The sequence below is a fragment of the Dendropsophus ebraccatus genome, chromosome 15, assembly GCF_027789765.1.
Source record: "Dendropsophus ebraccatus isolate aDenEbr1 chromosome 15, aDenEbr1.pat, whole genome shotgun sequence".
In the NCBI taxonomy this organism is placed as follows: domain Eukaryota; kingdom Metazoa; phylum Chordata; class Amphibia; order Anura; family Hylidae; genus Dendropsophus; species Dendropsophus ebraccatus.
In genome coordinates, this window is record NC_091468.1 from 18,352,070 (window position 1) to 18,378,610 (window position 26,541).

Sequence of the window (26,541 nt, forward strand, 5' to 3'; positions counted from 1 at the left end):
TCATAAGTGAGCTCGGGATCATAAGGTTAATTATACATTTAATAAGGTGTCAGGGAGATAACTGTGCGTTTCTTTAAAAAAATTAAAATGTACAAAGCAAGTTCTCTTTAAAGTATAATTACCTACACTTATGCATACAAAAGGACTGATTTCAATCTGCTTTATAAAAGCCTTTCAATGCAACAGACAGTCGGTTCTTGAGAGAGAGACAAAAGTTAAAGTTGCTGGGGGAAAAAAAAAAGTTTACGCGACAAGCTTGAAAAATCAAGAGTATGCGGCCCACTGCAAAGTGATGTACAGTCAGCCAAGGTGAGAGGATATTGTGCGGTATAGCCGCGAGGGTGTCACGCAGGAAGAGCATCTAGAAGATAACGCATATCAGGACACTAAATATTTCTTGTATTAACACCTGTTGTAACCAAGCATTTAAAAGGAGAAGTCCAAAATTTTTTATTAAAGTATTGTATTGCCCCCGCCAAAGTTATACAAACCACCAATAAACATTTATTACAGGAAATGCTTATAAAGTGCTTTTTTCCCTGCACTTACTACTGCATCAAGGCGTCACTTCCTGGATAACATGGTGATGTCTTTTCCTGGATAACATGGTGATGTCACTTCCTGGATAACCTGGTGATGTCACTTCCTGGATAACATGGTGATGTCACTTCCTGGATAACATGGTGAGGTCACTTCCTGGATAACATGGTGATGTCACGCCCCGACTCCCAGAGCTGTGCAGGTTGTGTCTGCTGAAGAGGATGATGGCAGATGGATTCTCAGTGTCCCTCCAGTGCCCTGTGACCCTCAGTGTCCCCCTGCCGTCATCCTCTCCAACAGCCACAGCCCGCACAGCTCTCGGAGTTGGGTCATGACATCACCATGTTATCCAGGAAGTGACATCCCCATGTTATCCAGGAAGTGACATCACCATGTTATCCAGGAAGTGACATCACCATGTTATCCAGGAAGTGACATCCCCATGTTATCCAGGAAGTGACATCCCCATGTTATCCAGGAAGTGAAGCCTTGACGCAGTAGTAAGTGCAGGGGAAAAAAAGCACTTTATAAGTATTTCCCGTAATAAGTGTATATTGGTAATTTGTATAACTTTTGGGGGGCAATACAATAGTTTAAGTTGGTGACGGTTGCAGCTTGAGGATAGTGTACCTATCATGCAAGGTGATGTTAGTGCTGTCACTATCACCCCCCCCCCCTCCTCCCATGGTGTACGGCTATTCCTCATTCTCTATATTCAGGGATCAGCACTAGAGCTGGGCTGTTTATCATGGTCTGGCCAACCATAGCACAGCGTCTACTACTCACTACTATGCCACAACAGAGTTAGTCAAAGTGTAATGGATTGAACAGGCTGGCACTAAGCCAGGAGATGACTTCCTGTACATTGCTATACTGTAGATGCTGTAGATGTGACGGGAGAAGGAGTTGCTGATGTACTGACTTTGCCAGGTGCTATGTGAGCAGAAAGGATAAAAGCTGCAGCCGTAAAGTAAGAAAACAGTTACACTATGCGATGAACTGCCACTGCCCAGATAAGAGGGAAGCTTTGATTTACCTTTCAGGCACAGACTGCACCCTTTGGAGGTGGCAGACTGTCTCAGCTTGCAGGTACATAGCCCAGGCGTCCTCAGTCTCTCTCTTCTGCACATAACACTAAGCCCCATTCCACTTTTGTGTCTAATACTAGAGACAGAGTCTAACAACAAGAAGTAGTGAAGTGCAGATTGAAGGCAAGTGAGACACCTAGTGGGCAGGACTTCAGGGCTGTTTTCCTAGGCTAAGGAATCATTTGTGGTAAACAAGGATTCAGGCTATTAATACTTTCAAGAAACCCTATTTCTGCACAAAAATCTGACCAAGTTACAACACAATGACAGTCTCCCGTATATTCTGGAGGGGTAACCCATGGTCCATTAGTAACAAGACTAATCACCATTCCTTTGTTACGTAAAGGTCCCTACTATCAATAGAGCAGGCCTAACTATCAGACATTGGAGATACGTTTTGCTCTAGAGAAAAGTCCAGTTCTTATAATCATGTTACTCATAATCACACAGCAGAGTTGTACTATAGCACACAGAGTTCTTCTCACCATATCATGTTGTAAATGTTTAATATGTTGGGGGCTGCTATATAAAATAAAAGATACTCATCTAACCCAGTACGGTGCCACTTCTGAGGACCTGCCCATTCAGCCGATCACCAGCTGCAGCAGTGTCCGGTCTCTAAACTCTAGCTACGGAACCGGGAAGATGACAGGATATAGGGGAACAGGAAAGAGCCAAACGGCAGATCAGATGCAGGGGGACCAGGGGTAGGCAAGTATAGCTTTTTAACATTTTTTTTTCTTCAACAGCATTTTACAGTTAATGGGAATTATCACATATCAAGAAATCTGACAGCATCATGTTGTAGAGCAAGACTGACTAAATGATGTAACTTATTGACTGAAATCTCTACTTATTCTGACTTTAGGAGTCCAGGGGGCAGTCCTACTAGGAGACTGACAGCTCTCTACATGCATGCTCACTAATGTTGAGCGGAGAGTCTGAAGAGATTAGATGCAGCCCTAGGGTGTCTTGGAAAGCATGGATACAGCCAATGGCCTAGGTATTCCTGTTTTCTAGGACTCTAAGGCTGCATCCAACTTCTGCAGCCACGAAAAGTCAAATGCCGAGCGTTCAGGTAACATTGCTGAACCTCAACAACTCGGTCGAACCTCTCCACTCAACACGCCAATAATTGAGTTACTCCACCTACTGGACTCCCAAGTCCAGAATAATTAGAGATTTTATTCAATAGGTTATATTAATAAGAATCTTTGCCCATAAAACTATACATGAAGCTGATTAGTTCCAAGGGAACACTGTATGGTGGGAATGTAAATGTCAGTAAGGCAGCAGAACTTTGTGAGAATAGAGGAGAAGTCACGTCATTCAGAATCACTAACGCATAAGCTTTTTATGTTGATGTATGCGAGGACCCCTTAGTGACATCGCTCTGTCTAAGCATTAGGACCTCTCCTGGCTGTCAGCCCTAGCTGCGTCTGTCACTCCTCTACATTTACATAATTTCCTATTCTTCATGCAGGAGATCCTGGTTACATGGTCCCATCTTCCAGAGAAATCCTTCAGGTTTGGCTGCTTTTTAACATGCAAATTGATGTCTACCGTGAGGACTAAAGCAGCATTTTTTTATGGCTTCCAGTTTTACCAGCTGCTAAGCATTTTAAGTGAATATAGTGCTGTTTACTATCGGAAATTGGTAACAGGCCTTAATTTGACACAGGGAGTCTATACAAACCCGGCAATCTGCAGGATCACTGTGATTGTTTGACTGCCACCTGCAGGGAAGAGACTCCCCATCTGCGTCTGTTTGTGTACACTAGCAGTGGCAGTTCTCATCACCAGCCGCTCCTTCCGCGTCGGCTTCGTTTTATATTTAGCACAAGTAAAATAGCATGAAAGCGCTCGGCCTCCCTGACGATTGCTAATTTTTACAGAGAATGTCGGCTACTGGGAAGAGCCGGCGACACGCGTGAGAATGAAAGGGAAAAATTAGATTGTAATAAGCAATCGACACGTGAAAGACGGCGACGCTAATACCGAACGAGACGTTATGGTAGTCGCGTTTCCCCTTTTACTATCAGTGTTAATGGAACGGTAGGGTTTGTCCCTGTGAGTTACTACTACTCGCCACTGCTTGTGAGGTTTGCATAATTTATTTCAATGTGATAGAAAAAAAGAAAGTCATGTTTATTGAGTGATCCCTCCCTAAGGGAGATCAGAACCACATTGAAAATGCAATTCCTTAGCTCCTGAGATGTTAATCCCCTATATAGGAGATCCCGAGAACCACTGCGTGGTGCTTTACATGGGACTGTATTACCAAGTTACTCTCTAATGTCGCTGTAATGTGGTGTCCGATGGAGCATGCCACGATTCATATGGAAGCATTAAATAAATAGTATATGGAGGTACAATTCTATGAGCCCTGTATTATAGCACTATGGAGCTTCATTTCTATGCACTAATATAGATACAGAACAGCTTCCCAGAGCATTCGTGCGCACTTCTCCTTGCTTATTACAGGCATCGAAGTTTGTTTGTTTTTTTAAGTGACAGTGCCATTTTATTGACAAGTGTGAAATCAGCCTACAGTTAACCAATGGATCTCCTAGCAGTAGTACACCAAGCGATCGGGAAAATACTAAAAGCGCTGTCCGACAAACAAGTTTGTCCAAAAAGGATAGCCAGTTGATTTGCCACCAGAGAAACAACATTCGTGCAAGTGGGCTACCATGCTGGACTGTCTATGTTTGCAGGTGGGCTAGTTGACTACTAGAGTACAATACCGTATTTTCCGGCGTATAAGACGACTTTTTAGCCCCGAAAATTCTTCTTAAAAGTCGGGGTCATCTTATACGCCGGGTATGGTCGCCCCATATGGTGGGGGGGCTCAAAAAAGGCAGCAACCCTACCGTATGGGGCGACCACTTTAAAAAACAAACAAACATTTAACTCACCTGGGGCCTGTTACCAGCCTCCGCGTGTCTTCTGTCCCTTTCCCATTGCAGGCAGTGTGACGTACACTGACTGCGCCGGGGATCCCCAAAGCTCTCCCAAGCAGCCGAGCCTCTCATCAACGAAGCTCGGAGATGCTCGGCTGCCGGAAGGGCTTCGGAAGAATGACAGAGGCTTTAGGGATCCCCGTCGCAGTCTGTGTACGTCACACTGCCTGCGCTGGGAACGGGACAGAAGACGCGCGGAGTTAAATAATAAAAAAAAAAAAAAAACCCACAGTTAACTCCGCGCGTCTTCTGTCCCATTCCCGGCGCAGGCAGTGTGACGTACACAGACTGCGACGGGGATCCCTGAAGACTCTGGTATTCTTCCGAAGCTCTCCCGGCAGCCGAGCGTCTCAGAGCTTAGTCGATGAGAGGCTCGGCTGCTTGGGAGAGCTTTGGGGATCCCCGTCGCAGTTTTTTTTTTTATTTAGCTGCAGTTAACCCCTGCCTGACTGCAGCAGGGCTGCGGTCAGACAGGGATTAACATTTTCCGGCGTATAAGGGAACCCCTGACAATCGTCTTAAAAGTCATGGGTCGTCTTATAGGCTAGAAAATACGGTAAATATCAGAGCAGTTCCTGTATACCATAGTGACCTTAGCAAGGCAGACGACAGGCAATAGGGTCATTGTGCTGGTCTTACTTCCAAAAACGTCCACTCACCTGTAATAGATGACTGGCTGCTTCTTCTTTTCCACCTTTGACATAATTCACAAAGAGATCAGTTGCAGGTCCGTAGTTTGCAAACTGATTGGCCATTCTTTCTGCCAAAACGCTAACTGCGGACGCAAAAGAGTTAAAGCATTAATGAGTAACCGAAAAAAGAAAATTTCTAAAAGCAAAAATGCTCAACTTGTGGTAGTATTCATCAGAATACCGCTAGAGAAAAAACATGGTACAACATGAATGTGCTCAATGGTAAGAGGACTGGAAAAAGATTACTGTTTGGTTTGCTAAATAAATCCTTTCATAGATCTAGCACTAGGTTTGAGAAACTAGCTGTATATCGACTTATCTACTCCTCCCTAGTGAGATCAATGGTAATAGGTTGGGTATTGCTGGTCTACACTATACATTATGGGGGAGATTTATCAAACATGGTGTAAAGTGAAACTAGCTCAGTTGCCCCTAGCAACCAATCAGATTCCACTTGTCATTCCTCACAGAGTCTTTGGAAAATGAGAGGTGGAATCTGATTGGTTGCTAGGGGCAACTGAGCTAGTTTCACTTTACACCATGTTAGATAAATCTCCCTGTAGAAAATCTACTAATCACTGATAACTAGTTCGGCCAAACTGTTTGGTTGCGGCAATGTTCTCTGTACCTGAACGCTTGGCATCTGACTACCCGCGGCAGCAGAGGTTCAATGCAGCCCCAGCGAGTTTTCCAGGACTCCCTAGAGTGGCATCCAACCTCTTCAGCTGCGAATAGTCTAGTTTGGAGAACCTTGCCACCCTGTGCCATCCATCGGCCATACTCAAAAGGTCAGACGTACATTTCTCCAGTGCCTCCTCCATGTTGTTCTTTAACAACTGATTGACCAAGAAGGACGTGTAGGTTTTTTTGGGTTCATTTATGCATTGCGACTCCATTAGAGAGATTCCTTCTTCTAAGTTCCCACTGAAAAAAAGAAGACAAAGAGTTAGCAAAAAGTTGTACAAATCCGTTTTACTTTCCTGTCATGACGGCATTTGTAGGCCATGTTTTCACACAACGTAAGTTGTGTATTAATCATGGCTGTTGTTGCCGATCAACAACAGTTGTGATTAACCGCTTCACGTCAGCAATCTGTATATTTACGTTCCTACTGCACATACCCCGTGCAGTAGGAATGTATTTATACGTTCCTGCTGTGACGGGGTTAATGATGTGAGCGGGAGCATAGCGATCCCGCTCACATCAAAGTCCGGGGCAGGTAATGAGAGTCAGCTGCAATCCCGACTCATTAACCCCTTAAACGACGTGATCTACAGCGATCACAGCGTTTAAGGTGCTCCGTGACAGATCAAGCATCTGTCACTGAGTGACCGGGACTCCTGCAGCCGTGCTGCGGGGGTCCTCATCGCATGTGCCGACGGGCGGGGGTAAGCTCCTTACCTCTGTCCTGTCGGATCCGCGATCTATGTGTAGAGTCTGCACTCAGGCAGGCTCTATACATAGATCGCCGATAACACTGATCTATGCTATGCTAATGATTGCATCTTTTACAGTGATAAAAGTGAAAAAAAACCTGCGGGTGCACGCGGATATGCCCACATCCCAATACAGCCAGGTTACAAAACGGCCCGTGTCCTACGCCGTGTGAACATGGCCTTAATCTGCAAATTCATTTTCATAGAAAATGTGCATAAGTGCAAATGAACCTCCTCTTTACTCTTCTAGTCTCCTTCAGAGATGAGTAAACCTTGACCATACTCAGGTTTGTCCCAACCAGAGCGTGCAGCATTTGATTACTGGTGGCTGAAGTTGGATAAAACATGGATACAGCCATTGGTTGTATCCATGTTTTCCAGGACTCCCTAGGGCTGCATCCAATTTCTTCGGACATCGGTTATCAGATGCTAAGTGTTTGGGTTCGGAAGAACCCAAGTATGCTGGAGGTTTAGTAAGTGCTGATTAGCAGGGATAGGACACTGCAGGCATAGCAATGGCAGGGGATGGGCTAGGCAAGTACCCCTCAAAGCACCCACTTTTTTAAAACAGTTGAAAACCTTCATGGTTATATCAGATCAGATCAAAAGAGGCCGAGATTCTAAAGATGAGAACATAGTTTTACCTCTATATAAAACACTAGTCAGACAACATATGGAATACTGTGTACAGCACCTGGCACTGGTATATAAGGAGGACACAGCTGAACTGGAGCGGGTGCAGAGGAGGTCGACAAAGGTCATTAAGGGAATGGTGGGTTACAGTACCAGGACAGGTTCAAACTCAAGCTTGGGGTTATTTAGTTTAGAACAAAGACATCTTAGGGGCGATCTGATCACAATGTACAAATATATGAATTGACAGTACAGAGATCTTTGTAGTGATCTTTTTACTCTTAGGTCTGTAACCATAACAAGGGGGCATCCTCTACGTCTAGGTTTCACCATCAGCACAGGCGTGGATTCTTTACTGTACAAGCGGTAAGACTGTGGAACTCTCTACCACATGATGTTGTCATGGCCGATTCATTATATAAGTACAAGGGAGGCCTGATGGACTCTTGATGAATATAATATTACAAGTTATGGGCATTAGATTACATGTGATAGGGCGCTGATCCAGGGATTATTCTGAATGCCATTGGAGTCGGGAAGTATTTCTTTCTCTGTGATGGGGCAATTGGTATCTGCCTCATAAGGGTTTTTGCCTTCCTCTGAATTACCTCTGAATTAAAGGGGTTATCAAACGCTAAAAAACATGGCCACTTTCCCCCTACTGTTGTCTCCAGTTTGGGTGAGGTTTTGAAACTCAGTTCTATTGAAGTAAATGGAGCTTAATTGCAAACTGCACCTGAACTGGAGACGACAGTAGGGGGAAAAGTGGCCAGTTTTTGTAGCGCCGGATAACCCCTTTAACACAATGTGTTAACAATGTGGCACTATCCTTCGCCCCCATTTACACAAATATGGCTCAACTGCAATACCTGACACAATTTATTATTATTTTTTTTTTTTTTAACATATCCAGGACAACTTTACCAACAACAGCCAAGCACAATGATGTTTAATGCACCAAAACCCTAACATTGCCACCCACCCCTTTCCCTCTGAGTAAAACTAACTAGTTGAGAATGTTAAATTTAAAAAAATCCCCATTAATGTTCAATATTCAATAATTTATGTAGGAAAACTATGACTGTATTTGTGGTAATCGTGAATTAAATATTTACCTGCAGCACTTTCCTCCACGACTGTCCGGCTTCATTCGACAACTGATAATAAATATAATTTGTCCGCGCCACTTCAGCGCTTTAGGTTTTATCCTGCGAGGGACTGTGCTAATAATTTAATATGTTTACAACGGGGGCGTACATGTATGCGCACAGCAAGCGCGCCGTCTGCATAACGTGGGATGACAACTCCATTTGGCAAGGGCTCGGCTCTGCTCTCAGCCGCTCTACCTGCTCATATGATGAGGCCATGCAAGAATGGTTTGAGAAAAATCAGTGATTCTGCATCCAGCGAATGTAGCAAGCGCTTTAACACGTCGTGGCGTTCCCGGACTTTTTTTTTATGGAGGAACTTTTAGATTACCTTGTGGCTTTTAAGATAATGGTATATATTATTCCTACTCAAGTAAAGTTAGGAGGCAATGAGCCAGCAAGCGATTCAATTCAATGAACAAATCCCTGCTAAGCATCAGTAACCCTTTCCTTGCAGAGCTTAGGCTGCAATATAATCTACACACAATGACCAGCTTGTAAAAAATTGGCCTTAAAGGAGAAGTCCAGGCAGACATCATTTTTTTTTTTTTTTTTACAAGTGCCGTGGAGGGGGAAAATAAAAGAAATAACATGCTCTCACCTCCCCAGCGCTGGTGGCCGCATACTGCCAATCCGGGCCCTGGCTGCTTCCTGGTCTGAGTGGGGACTCGGGTCGTGACATATCAGGTTGTCTGAGGCGGGACCCTGCTATGGCTGCTGACTGGCTGAGCGGACCTGACACCTCACAACCCGGTTCTCCATAACCTGGGGTCCGGATAGCAGGAAGTGGCCACCAGCGCTATTTCTTTTACCCTCCCCGCCACTTGTCGGGGTAAAAAAAAAAAAAAAAGAGGTCAGCCCGGACTTTAAACAAATGTACCACTCAGATTAGTACATTTTTTCTTTTCATACTACCTTGTCGGTGCCAAAGCTTACATTCCATTGGCGTGATTAATTTTTTAAAAGAGTCATATGATTTATGAAATGCAAATAGGGCCGCTCTACGAGTTTGAGGCAGGCTTGGTGCCGCAAGGGAAAATCGGTACATTGGGGATGCGGGGCCTGCATCCAGCGCATAGAGGGGCCCGATTGGCATTTCAGAAACTGGCGCAGGTGGCAGGAATCTGGCAGCAGTTTTAAAAAAAATTTATTACTAAAATAAGTGGTACTTTTGCTTTAAAGGGAAACTATCAGAAAGTTAGAAGAATCTAACCTGCTGATATTTCCCTACAGTGCATGGAGCGCTGAAGATGAAGGAAAGTCGCTTACCTTCATCCTCATCATCATTTCTATGGTATTTAGGCATTTTGATGCAATGAGGGCGGGACTACAGCCCCCAGCACTCTAATCCCCCCCTGGCATGCCAGAGCAGTGCACTGGGGATGGTAGTCTTGTCCCCATGTTACCAAAATGCCTAATTAGCATAGAGATGTGCCAAGGATGAAGGTAAGAAACTCATCAGCAGGTTAGGTTCTTCTTTCCCTTTTTAAGGTCATGAGAAAACAACCTAGCGTTTAAATCAAGTTTTGTTTTTATGTTTAACATATTTCAAAGTGTTTATGTGATTGTGGGTGTTTGACCTCTGGCCTCTTGGAGATCTGTAGAAACCCCTCCCCCCCCCCAAACACAATTTTTTTTATGGAACTTGTCTATGGGTCTGCCGGACAAGTCTTGAGGATAGAGGACAAGTAAAATTTACTAGAAGAACCCCTTTAAAAATTTTTGTTGGGGTTTTTTTAATTTTCCATTTTACTATTTCCATTATAAAATAATCCTGGGGAATCTTACAGTTTTCATTCTGGCCAATAAGCTTGAAGCTAAGCTGTAAGATCCTGGTGTCTGTGATAAGGAGAAGGCTACTGGAAAGTCATTTGTACAGAATTAGCGACAGATGACATCAGTAAACAGGGAAGCCAATGTGAACAGCTCAGCCTCCTGCTCCCTATAAAACTGACTGTTGAACAGGTCACAGAGCATGCCTACAAATGTTTCCCATAAAAAAAAAATAGGGTCTGGAGATGTTCATCGTGCCTACACTTATGGGGCTTGCTGTAAACTATTTCGCTAAATGCTTTTTTTTTTTTTTTTTTTTTTTTTTTTAAAGGGGTTGCCTGAAAAATTGGCCTTGAAGCTGTTTACATGGGTTACCTTTCTGACCATGATGTTTTGAAGCCCCTATCACACTGTATGAAAGAGCTGCCCTTAGGCAGCATGGCACGCATCGACCACTACGAATCCCGCTCTTCTATGACTGATTGAAAGCTGCCAGGTGACGCTCCCTCCTCCCCTTTTGTACCTCCCACTGGAGGCATATGGGGGGATGAGAGCTAGAATAAGGAAAGAAAAGCAAGCAAAGCCCTCTCAGATGGCAAAATCTAGACCCTATTAGAAAGTTATATAACACTGTAATAGACTTTTATTAAAGGGGTTATCCAGCACTACAAAAAATGGCCACGTATGCACCACTCTTGTCTCCAGTTTAGGTGCAGGTTTCGAAACTTAGTTCCTTTGAAATAAATGGAGCTTAATTGCAAACCACATCTAAGATGGAGAGAGGTGCAAAAGTGGCAATGTTTTTGTAGTTATGGATAACCCCTTTAACAAACATTTAGAAAAAAGCTAAAGCAAAATGGCAGCCCCTATAATAATATACTTAAAAAAAATAATTACAAATTGGGAAATAGAAATAGATATATATTAGGTGTTTTTTTTTTTCAGGACAAGATATTATTAAAGCAAAATCATCAGATACTTCTACTGTGTGATCTATTTTATGCTTTCTATCAGCTTGTGAAAACCTCGTATCCAAAAGCTTCCCTTAGGCCTCATGTATACCCGGCTTTCTCCACTTGACCTTAGTTACTGTCACTTCTGTGAAAAACAGATGGTAGCAGAAGGAATTCACCATATAGAAACGAGGGAAAGCTTTCAATTACTGCAATCTCTCCGCTAAAGGACTCCATTTAGTATTGTCACAGCAATTTGTAGACAATGATCCCTGTCTGTCAACATTGTATTCAGTCTATAGTGCCAGGGAATTGTCAGATAAAATTAAGAGATCAGTATCCATTAAAGGCAACCATGAAAGTAAATCGTGTTTTTAGTTTAAAAAAACCCAAAAACCCACATACTCAAAGCAACTATAAAATAGTGGATTTTTGTTCCTGGTTGAATATATTCCCTAATTTGTACAGTTTCAAAAGTCACTTTATATAATCAAAATTGAGGAACTGCATAATAAATTTTTTCATGAAAGGTACCAACACTCCTTATGGAGATCTAATACAGCAAAGCCTTCTGGGAAATACTATGCAAATTAGCTTTGCTCTAGATGAAAGAAAACTGCCTGCCTATTGCCACCTGGTGAGCAAGGGCCTGATACAGACTTACAAGCTAGTCACATTCTACTTAATAAACTAAACCTTAATATGTTATCAAGTTCATTCACTGTGGTAGGAAGAGATACAGTAATAACCAGGTACTAGAGCAATGGGGAAGATAATATGCAAAATAGATCTCAGGCTCATTTGAGAAAACTGTCTCACTAGCACTGTATAAGAAAGGGTCTGACATTGACTTCTAGGGTAACCATGTTCACATGGCACTAGAGAGAATATTTACTCTAAATGGTAAAAAATATGTTACCCAGTTAGTAAATAAGGTTCTGGAATTGTCTTAAAGTAGAACTATTAGCTGGTTAGACAAATCTATTGTGCACAGGGCAGTGAGGATGGAGGTATTTCTCTTACCTTCCTCCACCGTGCTGTTCCCGTGCTGTTAACAGTGTAATCCTTGGTCTGGAGCACCTTTAGGAGCATTGCCCCGCCCCTATTGCGTGAGCCGTCCCATCTGCTCCATTGATTATCATTAGAAGGATCGGGGCAGTGCTCCTAACGGAGCTCCGGACCAAGGATTGCACTGCTAACAGCAAGGGAATGGCACCGAGGAGGAGGTTAAGAGACATCCCTTCTACCTCGACATCGCGTTTGCAATAGGGAGCTATCAGCAGGTTAGATTCGTCAAACCTGCTGATAGTTCCCCTTTAAAGGATTAGTCAACTTTAGACGGCACTAGAGAGACAATTTTCCTGCTACTAGAAGGGAGCTACCTTATATGTTATCGGTTGTATTCTCTATGGCTGGGACAGGGATACAGTAATGACTTGGACATATGGGAAAATTGAATTATGTCCTATGCACAGATCATCGTTCCCCAGTTTGTCGCTCTCTGGCTGCTGCAAAATTACACTCCCACCACAGCTAGACTGTTGAATGCTTAACCTGTATAGGGGTATGCTGGGAGATTTTGTTTTGCAACAGCTGGAGAGCCGCAAGTTGAGGTTCAATGTCATAAATGGTAATCTGCATTTAGCTCTGTACTTTCTGGTTAAGCAGTTGCTCAATACCACAATTCCCAGAATGCATTGATATCTGTTTATCACAGTCCTCACACTCTGCCTACTCCTCTCCCCCAACACTCCTGCCAGTTCCCTACCCAAAGCTGTTGCAGAACATCTAATTTCATTGCAGACTATTGAGTCTGCTGCATTTATTCCCATTCTGCTCTTTCTGTGGCAGCACAAAGCCGCATGTTGTATCACACCTGACTCTTCCTAAATGTCCCAATAAAGATATCTACGTATCTGTGTATAATCACAAGATGATAGTGATGTAGGCTCAGGGGGTGGGGGAATGGTCAGAGGTGGTGACATCACTAGGGGAGGGGCAATATCTCAGAGACAAGATCCAGCTATGCCGCCTTCTGTGACATCATAGGATAATGTGTTGTCTATGGGGAGAGGGAGGAGCCAGGGAGTTGGAGACAACACATATTTTGTAGTTCTTCTATTTTCAACTTCCTATGAGGGGTAAGTCACGCAAAAACAAGCTAAAGCCAGGACTATTGCCGATAGCACTTTATTAGTATGTTATATATCATCTCGGGGTGATCATTTAATTTAAACACAATTTCCTGACCACAAGAGTTCCCACTTTAAAGGGCTATTCCACTCAAACATAACTTTTGATACGTTGCTGCCTGTGGTGCAACTAACAATTCATTCCATCCTTGTTATTATCTATTCAGTCACCTTCCGCCAGTTCTGAGCTGTTGCTTTCTGCTGAAAACACAAAAATCTGTGTGTAAGCCTTTTTCTCTGTCTTCCCCTCCTCCCGTCTGAGACAGCTGATGTAGACAAGTCCCTGGCAGGCATTTTTCGTAATGCCGATGAGCCATTCCGAGGTCAAGTTGCTAATGAACTCACTGTTATTAACCCTTCTGGCATTACAAAAAAGGCTACAATGTTGCAGACAGGGACTTGTTTACATCAGCAGTCTCAGAAGCGGGCAGATAGAGACAGAGAGAAAAGCTAAAACACAGATTTTTGTGTCTTCAGCAGAAATCAGCAGCTGAGAACTAGGGGGAGAAGACTCAATAGATAATAAGAAGTATTGAAGGAATTGTTAGTCTCACCATGGGTAGCAACATACTAAAAATTTTGTTTGACTGGAATACCCCCTTTAAGGACTTTTACAGTGTGGTCCATAAAACGCACTTGAAACAATGCAATGCACTTACTTTTTCAGGTGGGCCAAAGCTACGCAGGTGTTCAGATTCTCTGGCAGCACTTGGGCGGCTAATTCATAGCGCTGACTCAACTCCTTTATCTTTCCAAGGCCTGGCACGTCTCCATTCAAAGCGAGAGCATTGACGAGCCTGTTCATTGAGGAACGCATGGGCTTGCTGCCATTTTCCAGTATTGTCTGCAGAGTGACTAGTGCGTCTATTGAAGAGGAAAGAACAGCACAAGATAAAAACGCTGGAGTAATCACAGATCACAAGGGCCGCAAAACAGAAGAGACAAGCGGACAAGTGATTAGAATTTACCCTGTTGTTTGTCATATTAGCAACTTGCAGAAAAATGTCGTGCGCGCTGGAGATTAGAAGGTAATGATGGAACTGGCAGAGCATGGGGCGAGATGCTGAGGAAGCAATATGGAATTTCTATGTTCCCCCTACACCGAGCCTCTGATAGCATTTGACAAAGTCACAGCAACAAAAGCAGCGATGCACTCCATGTCAATGAAAAGATGCTTTTTTCGCCCGTAATAATGTATTCCTGGCAGATGCCGGAGGTGCACTCTCAAATCGAAAAGCGCAAATGGCAAAGCGTGTGCCAGATAAATTGTATTAATGGCCGGCTCGTATTTATGTGAAAAACAGAAATAATGGATGTGCGTTATGATAAACAGCTATCACTTTCTAGAAATGATCACAAATGATATAGTGGAGCACGGCGATGGCGGAGGTGGCTATCAGAGGAGAACACTTCATTATCCACCGGCGTTTGCATCAAAGCGGATACATTAACCGGGCCATGGCGGGGGTAAACGCTGCCCAGGACACGGCTGACTCCTGTGTCATTTCGTCGATGGGCTTACATAATCTGTAATGGATTACGCAATGCAAACACAGTGCAGCTGCTCCAAGGCAATAAGGTTCGGGGATCATGTAAGCGGTGGCACGCCATAATCATAGGCAGCGTGCAGAGATTACTATAATGGTCCCAATGAATATGACCCTTAAACAGGTCATTGGGCTCCATTACTTATAAAGCGATCCTACCGATCCTGGTTAACTTATCTGCAGTGCCCCCACATGGTAAACTGAGTATTACACATTGCCCCATTCAAATCAATGGGATGCCTGTACAATCCCCGGGTAAAAGATGCTCTTTGCCGTCACACTCAACACCACCTCCATGACACTTGAGCTTAGAAGGAAAACATTATTTCATAACTGTGCAAACAGCGATCAGCTAATAGACAGGTACCATGTTGTTTACCTTCCTGGTTGTCTGTGCCTATGAGCACGATATAGAGGGGTCTCTTAAAGGGATATTTGCATTTTTCTATTTGGGACATTTTGTAAGGATTGACTTTTATTAAAGGGGGTTTCCCATAAAAATGGATAATAGTCTGTAATTCCAGCAAGCTTTCTGTGATATTCACCAAATCAGTGACCTCAGTGGTCATGTGCAGTACATTCAGGGAGAGACTACTGAGGCCAGTGACTGCTGGAGACGTCCTATGAGACACTAGATTGGCCACACAACAAATGAGAAGACTAATAGTCAAAAGTTTTGATGGGTCAGGTCTGAGGGTTCAGATCCCCAATAATCTCTAAATTCTGTATCTACTTAAGGGTGTAACCTTTTGCTGTAATTCTCACTTTACAGCAGCCTCCTCTTCCTTATCATCTCTGGCAGAACAAGTCTCTGCTTAGTGGTCAGGATGGAAACAACAACTTACACGTCATGAACAAATTTCTATTGCACAATTGTATGCCCTATTTAAGTGTGTGTTTTTAGGGGGACTTCCTTGTAAGGGTGGAAGTGCATGCCCTCAATTGTCTTTTTTTTTTACAATAAAAAATTCAAACAGAAAAATTTCAGGATCATTTAAAAAAAAAAAACAGACATTAAAAATTAGAAAAATCCCCATTCTTGAAAAATATGCATAAAAAAAGGAAAAGTATAGATCATTTTCTGATGACACATTCCCTTTAATGCGATCGCTGTTTATACCGCCTCCTGCTGCACCATGAAACAAGCCCGGACCTCCCCGACATCTCATCTCCTTCAACCCGCTCTGCGGTTTTATGTTACTTTTATACACATATATGAAAAGCACAACGCAGCACGCAGCCGAGGCGCTTTTATTCAGCTCGCAGCTGTCACGCAGTCACACAAGACAAGCTTTTCTAAAGATCCTTCATAAGGATATTAACATGAAAACAAGCCAAGGGAAAAAAAATAAATAAAAAAATGACTGTATCAAGACGCGGCTGGCATTGCAAAGCATAAAAAAAAGTATTAGTTTAAGCTTTTTCTTTAAATCAATATCGTAATCATTTAGCGCACAATCGTACACATTTACCACTCCATTTAACTTCTTTGAAAGAAGAAAAAAAAATGCATAAAAAAAAAAAATCAACCGCTGAGAAATTGTTCTTAAGCATTAATGTATCTTAATTTGCAAAAAAATCAGACTGACTTGTGCGGTGAATTTTAACACTGCTGAAAGCGTGTATTGGGCTCCTATTTTTTTTTTCCCCCCCATCTCGTTCACTCCCCTTCTAGAACACAAATTTTGCATGTCTGAAGAGCAATGCTTCATCTTAAGAAAAAAAAAAAAACACCCATCTTGTGTTAAATGGAATGGAAACCGGACTAAGTGGTCAGATGACAAGTACATTCATATTCAAGATGTATTATAAATGCATGTACAGTAATTTACGTCTCTCCGCCGCCACAAAAGGCTCTTGATAAGCAGGTAATTTGCTAAATGGACTCCTTTATCCAAGTATTCGAAGGGCGTTTCAAGAAAAATCTACAGAGGCATTAATGTGACGTAAAGGTCAAGCATTGTGACATACCTTTCAAACAGTCCCGCCTAACTTGCTCTTCGATGAGGAGATTACCGGCTGTACCCCTCAGGCTGTAGTTCCTGACGCGGTTCTTGGCGCTAAAAAAGAAGGCAGACGTTGTAGGGGGAAAGGAAAAAAAAAATTACTGACATGCTTCTGATACGATAATAAATGGTTGAGCTTCGAGGTGAAATTACAAAAACTACTGTTCATATGTTAAAAATATTGCTGGAAAATATCGACCTGGAGACAGCTTTTGTGCGATCCTGTCAATGGGGGGACGGAAGAATACATTTTCTCTCCCTTTTTTTCTTCTTTATATTTCCCCCCCCCCCCCCCCCCTTCTCTAATCTGACAGATGACAAAAGTTGGATATGAGCGACAAAAGGGAAACAAATTGGAGATATTTCTTTCTCTTTTTTTATTTAAACAATCGGTTTCAGATTAGAGAACGCTGACATATTAGACGATTAAAATAACCGCGCCTGTTATGTCTTTTTTCGGCGGAGATGGTGTCAGATACCCCTTTTTTTTCTCTCTTCATTTACATCATCCTTTGGGTTAATTATAAAATGAACAATATTTTTTTGAAGGTTGGCATTAAGCGCTGCAGATAAGCAAAAGGCATCTTAGTCTTAACACGGTCATGTTTTTTTACTGTGTTTTTCTGGGGGGGGGGGGGGGGGGGGGTTACTGTTTAACTGAAGTCTGATGACACAGCTGTATCTGGATCAATAAGTTATACCCAGAATTTAGAGGCATCTGGGATATTCGTTATGAGGGGAAGAAAGCTTTAAATCGTTTAGAGTTTGGAATCCTCCATCACTGATTTTTTTCAGGTCTTGTAATAGAGGTATAATACAGACTGACGCCTATTATATCAGCAGTAGCGGCATCCTCTGGGGATCAGCAAGCGGTGATCTCACAATTATATTGTCTTTTTGATGTAACATTTAACAATCTCCCTTGTTTCCTCAGAACTCATTGGGACGGCAGACATAGGATCTATAAAAGATACCTTCTTGAAGCTATTCCACAATCATAGCTATAAAAGCCTATGGGATTCTCCCACATCTCAGGATCTCATATTCACAGGATCTCTTGTTCAGGGACGCCCAACCTGCGGCAATCTCTTCATGCCTGGACACCCTTTGGATAGTCTGGTATGATGAGAATTGTAGTTTTCAACCACTTAGAAGGCCACGGACTGTGCTCACTTTATTTTGTTGGAGATGGGGCTTTTTGGGAGCGGATCTTCATTTTACGTGGAACTATCTGAGACCCTGTAAGTACGGAAGGGATGTAGTAACTGTTCTCAACTCTTCTTGTTACAGTAGACTGGAACCAGACCTACTTTCATGTGTGCTAGGGTACAGAAATAATCCATCTGTAAGGACACCCCCTACACAGGATAAGTATTAGCCTAATAGGCCAAAATCGCCCCCTGTAATAAGGCTAGCAAATAGACGAAAAACAGACAAAAACTCGTGTTAGTCGATCGGACAGTCCTGATCTCCAGAAAACTCATTGTCTGTTGGACGCACATCTCAATGTATCATAGGGGACATATGGATGAAGGCCAATTGCTGCAAGGCAGTTTTGTGAAGCTTCTGTAAACAAGTGACAATAACCAAGGTACTTGATTACAGGTGGCCTCAATCCATCTAATAAGGCCCTTCCTCATGTTGCTCTACCAGGCTTGTATATTGATAGCCACCATTGGAAAGACTTTCCTGCTCCCTTTTTAGTAGTTAAATTATTTGAAATTTTTTTATAAAACTTTTATTTTTCTTTAGGAAAGAGGCGCAGAACATACATCTAAAACTCCTGGTCTATTGACCTGGAGTAGATATATGTCTGTGACCTGAGCTTGGAGCAGCCGTAGGAGCAGCCGTAGGGGTCATCAAACGATTCACTGAGAAAAGCTCTTGTCCCACATCCCACGTACAGTACACGTCACGTCACTCTGCATATTGCTTTTCCCCACTTTTCGAATGTATGCTGTTTGTTTTCATTGACCACGTGCTCTGGGTTTTATTCCATCTCGACCTTTAGCTTTGTGTACTTAGATGACTAAAACTGATGCCTCCCTTGATACCTTAACTATGGAGGGTGAAGTGCTTTTATTTATTCATTTATTTTCTTTTGTGTGGTTGTTCATTAAAAAAAAAAAAAAAAAAAAAGGAGAGAAAGGGGTCTAGCTTGCAATGGCATCTGTTTTCGAGCATCTGCCAAATGCACCCGGCACTAATGAAATCCGGGCATAACTTTGCAAAAGTTCATTTCTAGATTAACAAAAGGCAAAACAATCTCCTCTGGCAGGGAAAGCAGTGAGAGTAGCGAGGGATTAAGAGGTCATTGTCATTTAGAATATCAACAATCAAGATAAATCGCTCTGATCGTCTTGAGGCTAACCAACTGAGCAGTCTATTCTACCTACTCAAACTTATGGCGCTGAGCAGATTGGGAAGTAAGCATGGTCACTGCTAAATTATTCTCATCAATCCCTGCAAAATCCTTTGTGGAGGACAGAATAGGACTATCCCCCCTCTCTCAGTCACTTTCAGCCTCTGGGGGGTCATTGGACGCGGGATTTTCTTACTGTACAGAGCAATCCTCTTAATCCCTGCCTAAGCACTCATTGCTCAGTTCCACTTCTTACTTGGTCCCATCTGTCAAAGGCCTTAAATCAACATTTCGCGCAGGAGTCTGTAAATTACATGTAACGCGGGATTTACTTTCCCCCAATCTTTCAATCTTCGGTGTGATTAAATAGATGTTAGCCACTATTACAGACCTAAGCTTTCATTCCAGTACTACTACATCTAATTTCATGGCCCTCGGACGACACGAACGTCATTAGCCGGGCAGCGAGTCTGCTATCATGCCCCAAACCGAGGATCTTGTGCACATGCAGCCTGCAAAAATTAGACTGCGGGGAATACACCAATGTTCGGTGAGCAATAAGGTTATTAATACACAAGCTACTGTGATATATACTTATAAAATAGCCCTGGTCATTCTTGAAGGGGTATTCCCATCTCAAACCATCATGCCATATCACTAGAATACGCTGTCGGTAGGGGGGTCCGTGATAATGATTGAGTGCTAGAATAATTCTGCACTCCCTTTCCGTGCAGAGAGGCGCTCCTGGTCTCCCAGCTATACAGGGAAACTACAGCACAACCCTATTCACCAGATTGAGGCCATGAGGGTGTCTAAGGGCCCTATTACACAGAGCGATTTGTCCGATTATCACTCCGTGTAATAGAGTCAATGATCAGGGGATGAAATGATCATCGGCTGATTGTTGGTTTAGGTTTGCACCTAAAATCGCTTGGCACCGACTGCGCATCACTACATGTAATAGTCATGTGCTGCTGACGATTGCACAAAAAACTAATACCTTACCTCTCCCTGCTCCCGATCTTCTCTCCAGTGCTCCGCAGCTTCCCGATCCCAGCGGCAGCAGCGTCTGAGTGACGGTCCCGGCCTGTGATTGGCTGAGCAGCCTGTGAGTTGACAGGCTGCTGACACTGGTACCGGAAAGCGGCGGAGCACAGGAGAGAAGACTGGGAGCGGGGAGAGGTAAGGAATCAGGTGTTTTGACAAGGGCTGCATGGTCATTGCTAATGATGTCCATGCAGCCCTTACTGCCCGATTATTGGGCCATCTAAGAGGTCCAGTAAACAAACGCCAATCTAGCAGATCGGCGCTCGTTCACTAAAATGATCAAGCCGTAGTCAGCCAGTGTAATGTGTGTGTGTGTGTGGGGGGGGGATATCTGTGCTGTTCTCTTCCTGGATGCAGGATGACTGTATATGAGCAGCAGTGTAATATGAAGATATCCTGTGTAATATAGAGGAGGAGGAGGAGGAGAAGACATAAGTAGTGCAGCAGTAACCTGTGGTGTTTTTCTTAAGTGTTCTATGGCTGCAGCTGTGTGTGTGTGCTATGGCTGCAGCAGGCTGTGTGTGTGTGTGTGTGTGTGTGTGTGCATGCTATGGCTGCAGCAGGCTGTGTGTGTGTGTGTGTGTGTGTGTTATGGCTGCAGCAGGCTGTGTGTGTGTGCTATGGCTGCAGCAGGCTGTGTGTGTGTGCGCTATGGCTGCAGCAGGCTGTGTGTGTGTGTGTGTGTGTGTGTGTGTGTGCGCTATGGCTGCAGCAGGCTGTGTGTGTGTGTGTGCTATGGCTGCAGCAGGCTGTGTGTGTGTGCTATGGCTGCAGCAGGCTGTGTGTGTGTGCGCTATGGCTGCAGCAGGCTGTGTGTGTGTGTGTGTGTGTGCGCTATGGCTGCAGCAGGCTGTGTGTGTGTGTGCTATGGCTGCAGCAGGCTGTGTGTGTGTGTGTGTGTGTGCTATGGCTGCAGCAGGCTGTGTGTGTGTGTGTGTGTGCTATGGCTGCAGCAGGCTGTGTGTGTGTGTGTGCTATGGCTGCAGCAGGCTGTGTGTGTGCGTGTGTTATGGCTGCAGCAGGCTGTGTGTGTGCGTGTGTTTTATGGGTGCAGCAGGCTGTGTGTGTGTGTGTTATGGGTGCAGCAGGCTGTGTGTGTGTGTGTTATGGGTGCAGCAGGCTGTGTGTGTGTGTGTTATGGGTGCAGCAGGCTGTGTGTGTGTGTGTGTGTGTGTGTGTGTGTGTGTGTGTGTGTGTGTGTGTGTGTGTGTGTGTGTGTGTGTGTGTGTGCGCGCGCGCGCGCGCTATGGCTGCAGCAGGCTGCGTGTGTGTGTGTGCGCTATGGCATTCCCACACACCCACAGTGATCCCTCTATATCACTATGTGTGGCTTCTCTATATCACTATGTGTGACCCCCTCTATATCAATTTATGTGACCCCCTGTATATCACTATGGCTGACCTCTATATTACAGGTATCTGGCATTGTTAGCAGTGTGTATGGTGAATATTTAGTTTGAAACATAGAGGATTGTCAGCAGGAAAAGACCACCTGCTCCATCTAGTCTAGTTGTGAGTAGTTCAGGACATGGAGGCTGGAGACTGGCTGCATCCACTGCACACACAGGAGAGGCTGCTTTGTATCTTTCCTTATTCCCTCAGAAGTCGCCCCAGGATCATGTAGGACATTAGGGAGAAGCTGCTGAGCCAGTGTGATAAATAACTCCCCTGGTATATGACAGGCCATTTATGAAGGAGCAGGGGTCTGAGTCGGTCCTGATAAAATTCAGGAGTCGGAGCTGTGGCTTACTGACTTCACAGCCCTGGTGATGGCACATCCTAGCGATATACTACCACTGTACAAGGTGTACATAAGTCCTTGAGTTGTGCTATCAAAGATAGGTTGCAACTCGAGATGAGCTTGACTTCAGCATGTTCAAATCCGATCGTTCAGCATTTCAATACTTAAGGCTAAAGAAGTTGGATGCAGTCCTAGAGAGTCCTGGAAAACATGGATACAGCTATAGGCCATAGGCTGTATCCATGTTTTTCAGGACCTCCCTAGGGCTGCATCCAACTTTTTCAGCCACCAGTATTCAAATGCCGAAAGACAGGACTTGAGCATGCTTGCATTGTGCTCATCTGTAGTTCCAATCAATATGGCCACCAGGACGACTCTTGAACATCTTCTAGTACAGTGGTAGGGAACCCTGGCTCTCCAGCTGTTGCAAAACTACAACTCCCATCATCCCATCTATAAGCTTCCCCTTCCCTCCAAGAATTAAAGAGGTAGCACCTGCACGTATCTAACATTTATGGCATACCCTGTACATCTCTGCTGTATTAGCAACTGCCCATCCGATCCCTTTAAATAACGTTTCCAAATTTTTCTTCAACCATGCAGGTGTCCACAATACCCATCCCCATCACAGACCCCCAGGCACTTACACAGCCTCCACTTCCGCAACCTCCTTCAGTAAGCCGTCTTTCACCAGCGCTTTGATGAGACCAGTGTACGTCCTGTTCGTTAATGGCATGTTATTTTTCGTGGCTTCCTGAAACACAGCAAATGCCTCTAAAAGGAAAGAATGAATAAAATATTATTAGTCTGAGATCGCGGGAACAGGTATAGGTCCCCAGTATAGAGAGAAATCATCAGCTGCTAACACAATAATGGCCACAAACACTGCTGTTCCGCCTTTCATTCCTCACAGACTCTTTGGAAAATGAAAGGTGGACTTATCAGCTGCAGTATGTGCTGTGGGAAGTGGTATTCTTTCCAGTCTGGAGAGCAGGGGAGGTTTTCTATGAGGATTTGAAACTGCTCTGGACAGTTCCTGACATGGACAGAGGTGGCAGCAGAGAGCACTGTGTCAGACTGGAAAGAATACACCACTTTCTGCAGGACATACAGCAGCTGATAAGTACTACAAGTTGCACAAGTACTAGTTGATTTGAAAGAATTTTTTTTTTGTGAACTACCGCTTTAAGGGGTCACTAAGTAATGGACAATCCCTTTTTGTTAGAAGCACCAGTGAAAGATCACCAATGTTGGGACCTCCACCCATCACCTGCAATCTGTGGAAAAACCAGACAGCAAGTCTTTAGTTCCCCTGCAGCACTCCCACAGGTGAAACCAAGCATTACACATTGTCCACATAAATCAGTGCAGTGCCTGTGTAATGCATTGACATGTTCATCTACTTCAATAGGGAACCTACTGTATTAATACTGAATTGAACAATAGTGCTTTCTAACACCTCTTTAGGAACTTCACATTGATGTCCCACAACTGAAATTTTCAGAACAGTTTTTGCCCCCCAGCGAGTTCAATGGAGTGAAAATACACTTGTAGGAAACCAAGTAGATATGGAGTGCTGCTATACATGCCATACAACAATGGTATTCTTTAATAGAAGCAGATCTAAGAACATTTCTTTGCAATCTTCCTTTAAGGTGGAAGAAAAAAAAAAAAAAAAAAAAAAAGCGTTCCGCTCGTCTCTGACTGATTAACAGTTTTATTTCACATATTCACAAAAACTGTCAGTTTATGAAAAGAAAATCTGAAATCGTAAAAAACGGTAGCCACACATCTCGCGGATAACCCACCAGAACGAGACGGAGCGGCAATAAACAGTTCATTGAAACCGTAATCCAGACTGAAGCGCGTGGAAGCATCTTATAACAGCGATCGCGATGAGGAGACGGGATCGCACGAATAGTCGAGCTTCTGTTGCACATGGGAGATAGGATAAGTATGGAACAGACTCCATATTATCAGCCATTTAAGGCTGGAGGGTGGAACGCCTATTCAATGGGAATACTCCATGATCACATTCATTTACATTAGTCGCTCCATTTAGCAGCTATTTCTATAATATTCAGCCCAAAAAAATGCAGACATAGTGGATTGTCCAAGATTAAACAAGCTTCTATGTACTCCTCATAAATAGCGCCCAACTTGTCTATGGGTTGTGTCTGGTATTGCAATTCAGGCCCATTCACTAAATAGCATTGTTGTGACTGGTATCCATATGAGGTCCAACGTCACTTAGGGGTTATCCAGGCTTTCTTCCAGTAACAGCACCTCTCCTGTCCTCAGTTTGGGTGTGGGGTTTTGCAGCTCAGTTTCATTGAAGTGAATGGAGCTGAATTGTAATACCACACACAGCCTGAGGACTGGGGTGGTGGTGATTTTTTTTTCTTTTCAAGAAAGCTGTGCTTTATCTAATCCTGGAAAAGCCCTTTAAGAATCAAATTCCCACCACCGTAACTAAGGGGCCTATACCACGGAGCGATAATCGGCTGAATCAGCCCGATTTGGTCGATTATCACTTTGTGGAATATAGACAACAATCAGCCGATTATCGTGTCATCGGCTGATCGTCTATTTACACCTAAAATCATTGGGCACCAACCGCGCATCGCTACGTGGAATAGCAATGCGCGGTGGGCGACCAACGATTTCAAAAGCACCATACATTACCTACACATGTTGCAGGGCTTCTCCTGCGCTCCTTCTTCCTCCCGTTTCCCGCGCGCAGCAGCAGCTTCGGTGTGGCCTGTCAGAGCTGACAGACCGCTCAGCCAATCACTGGCCAGGACCACCGCGGCCAGTGATTGGCTGAGCGGTCTGTCAGCTCTGACAGGCCGCACCGAAGCCGCTGCTGTGCGCGGGAGGAAGAAGGAGCGCAGGAGAAGACCTGGAACATGTGTAGGTAATCTATGGTGTTTAAAAAAGGGCTGTAAGGACATCGGTAACTATTTCCATGCAGCCTTTGCTAAACGACTATAGGCCCAGTAAACGAGCGGCGATCTAGCAGATCGGCGCTCGTTTACATTACTGATCGGGCCCCCATCGACCCGTGGAATAGGACCCTTAACTAAGCTCAGCTTTGTAAGGCTGACTATCCACACTAAGGTGGCCATATACATAAGATGAATGTTGGTCAAACTTAATGATTTTGGTGGGGTCGGCCAACCGTTTAAAGTGTTTATGCGTTGCACTCTTCCTTGAGGTCAGATAGAAAGAAGTGCCGGCATGCAACATTCCTAATCCTCTCGTACTTACAGAAGATAAGCTGCCGTGTTTTACAGCAGTTAAAGGGGTACTCCAGTGAAAGGTCTGTTTCTTTTAAATCAACTAGTGTCAGAAGTAAATTACAAATCTCTGGCACTTTCTATTAAAAAAATATCCAGTCTTCCAGTACTTATCAGCTGCTGTATGTCCTGCAGGAAGTGGTGTATTATTTCCAGTCTGATACGGTGCTCTCTGGTGGTGTCAGGAACTGTCCAAAGCAGTGGCAAATCCCCATAGAAAATCTCTCCTGCTCTCCAGACTGGAGAGTACAGAACTTCCTGCAGGACATACAGCAGCTGGTAAGTACTGGAAGACTTAAAATAGAGATAAAAATACAAATCTCTATAACTTCTTTGCACTGGTTGAATTGAAAGATTTTTTTTTATACCTGTACTAGTATGGGGACCACAGGATCCTACAACATGATTTTAGCTGTAGAGACAATACATACATTGCAATAAAGATACAGCCCATAGAATCTTTTTCCAATACAGGTGAACACCCTTAAATGCGTAAATGTGTTTAGGTAAAAATGTGTAGCACATACCTGTAGTCTTTCCTTCCCGTAATAAGTCTACGACTCTTCTACCAGATCCGCTGAAAGATTTTGCAGTAGTCTCAATCTGAAAAGGGAGGAAAAAGGAATGACAGGTGACCTGTGCTGTAAGTAGCATCAGACATGTACTAAAGCACAGCAAATGTGTGTGATATAGACAGAAAGGAACATTTATACCTCAAATAAGAAAATCACATACAAACACCAAGTCACAGAGCTTCTTTATAGGGTTAAGTCTTTAAAGGGGTACAGACAGATGCCTCTGGACTGGCGTATTCATCGTAATCACCTGGCCACACAGTCCATGACTACTGATGTCACCAAGACATCATGGGGAAAATGCTAGCACTGGGCATCTAACAGCACAAGGAAGGTGAGTGTATATGTGTAAAATATATATATATATATATATATATATATATATATATATATATATATATATATATATATAGATATATACACACACACACACATACATATATATATATATATATATATATATAATGCTAAACGGTAGGTGCACAGGGGGACAAGTGACCAGACATTTATTGAATTGCTGGCTGTTCAATACCAATAGGAGCAGGG

The 26,541-nt window shown here is 43.7% G+C and overlaps 1 protein-coding gene across 1 annotated transcript in view; it reads right to left on the bottom strand.

Annotated features, from left to right (window-relative positions):
* The window catches only part of LRPPRC (leucine rich pentatricopeptide repeat containing), a 124,507-nt gene that overhangs the window by 6,027 nt on the left and 91,939 nt on the right, over positions 1 to 26,541 (bottom strand). Inside the window, exons 29-34 of the mRNA XM_069954370.1 lie at positions 25,948 to 26,023; positions 22,769 to 22,895; positions 16,937 to 17,025; positions 14,078 to 14,282; positions 6,083 to 6,207; positions 5,251 to 5,366 (exon numbers count right to left, since the gene is read on the bottom strand). Of these exons, the coding sequence (XP_069810471.1) occupies positions 5,251 to 5,366; positions 6,083 to 6,207; positions 14,078 to 14,282; positions 16,937 to 17,025; positions 22,769 to 22,895; positions 25,948 to 26,023 (738 nt within the window). The remainder of the gene's footprint in view (positions 1 to 5,250; positions 5,367 to 6,082; positions 6,208 to 14,077; positions 14,283 to 16,936; positions 17,026 to 22,768; positions 22,896 to 25,947; positions 26,024 to 26,541) is intronic.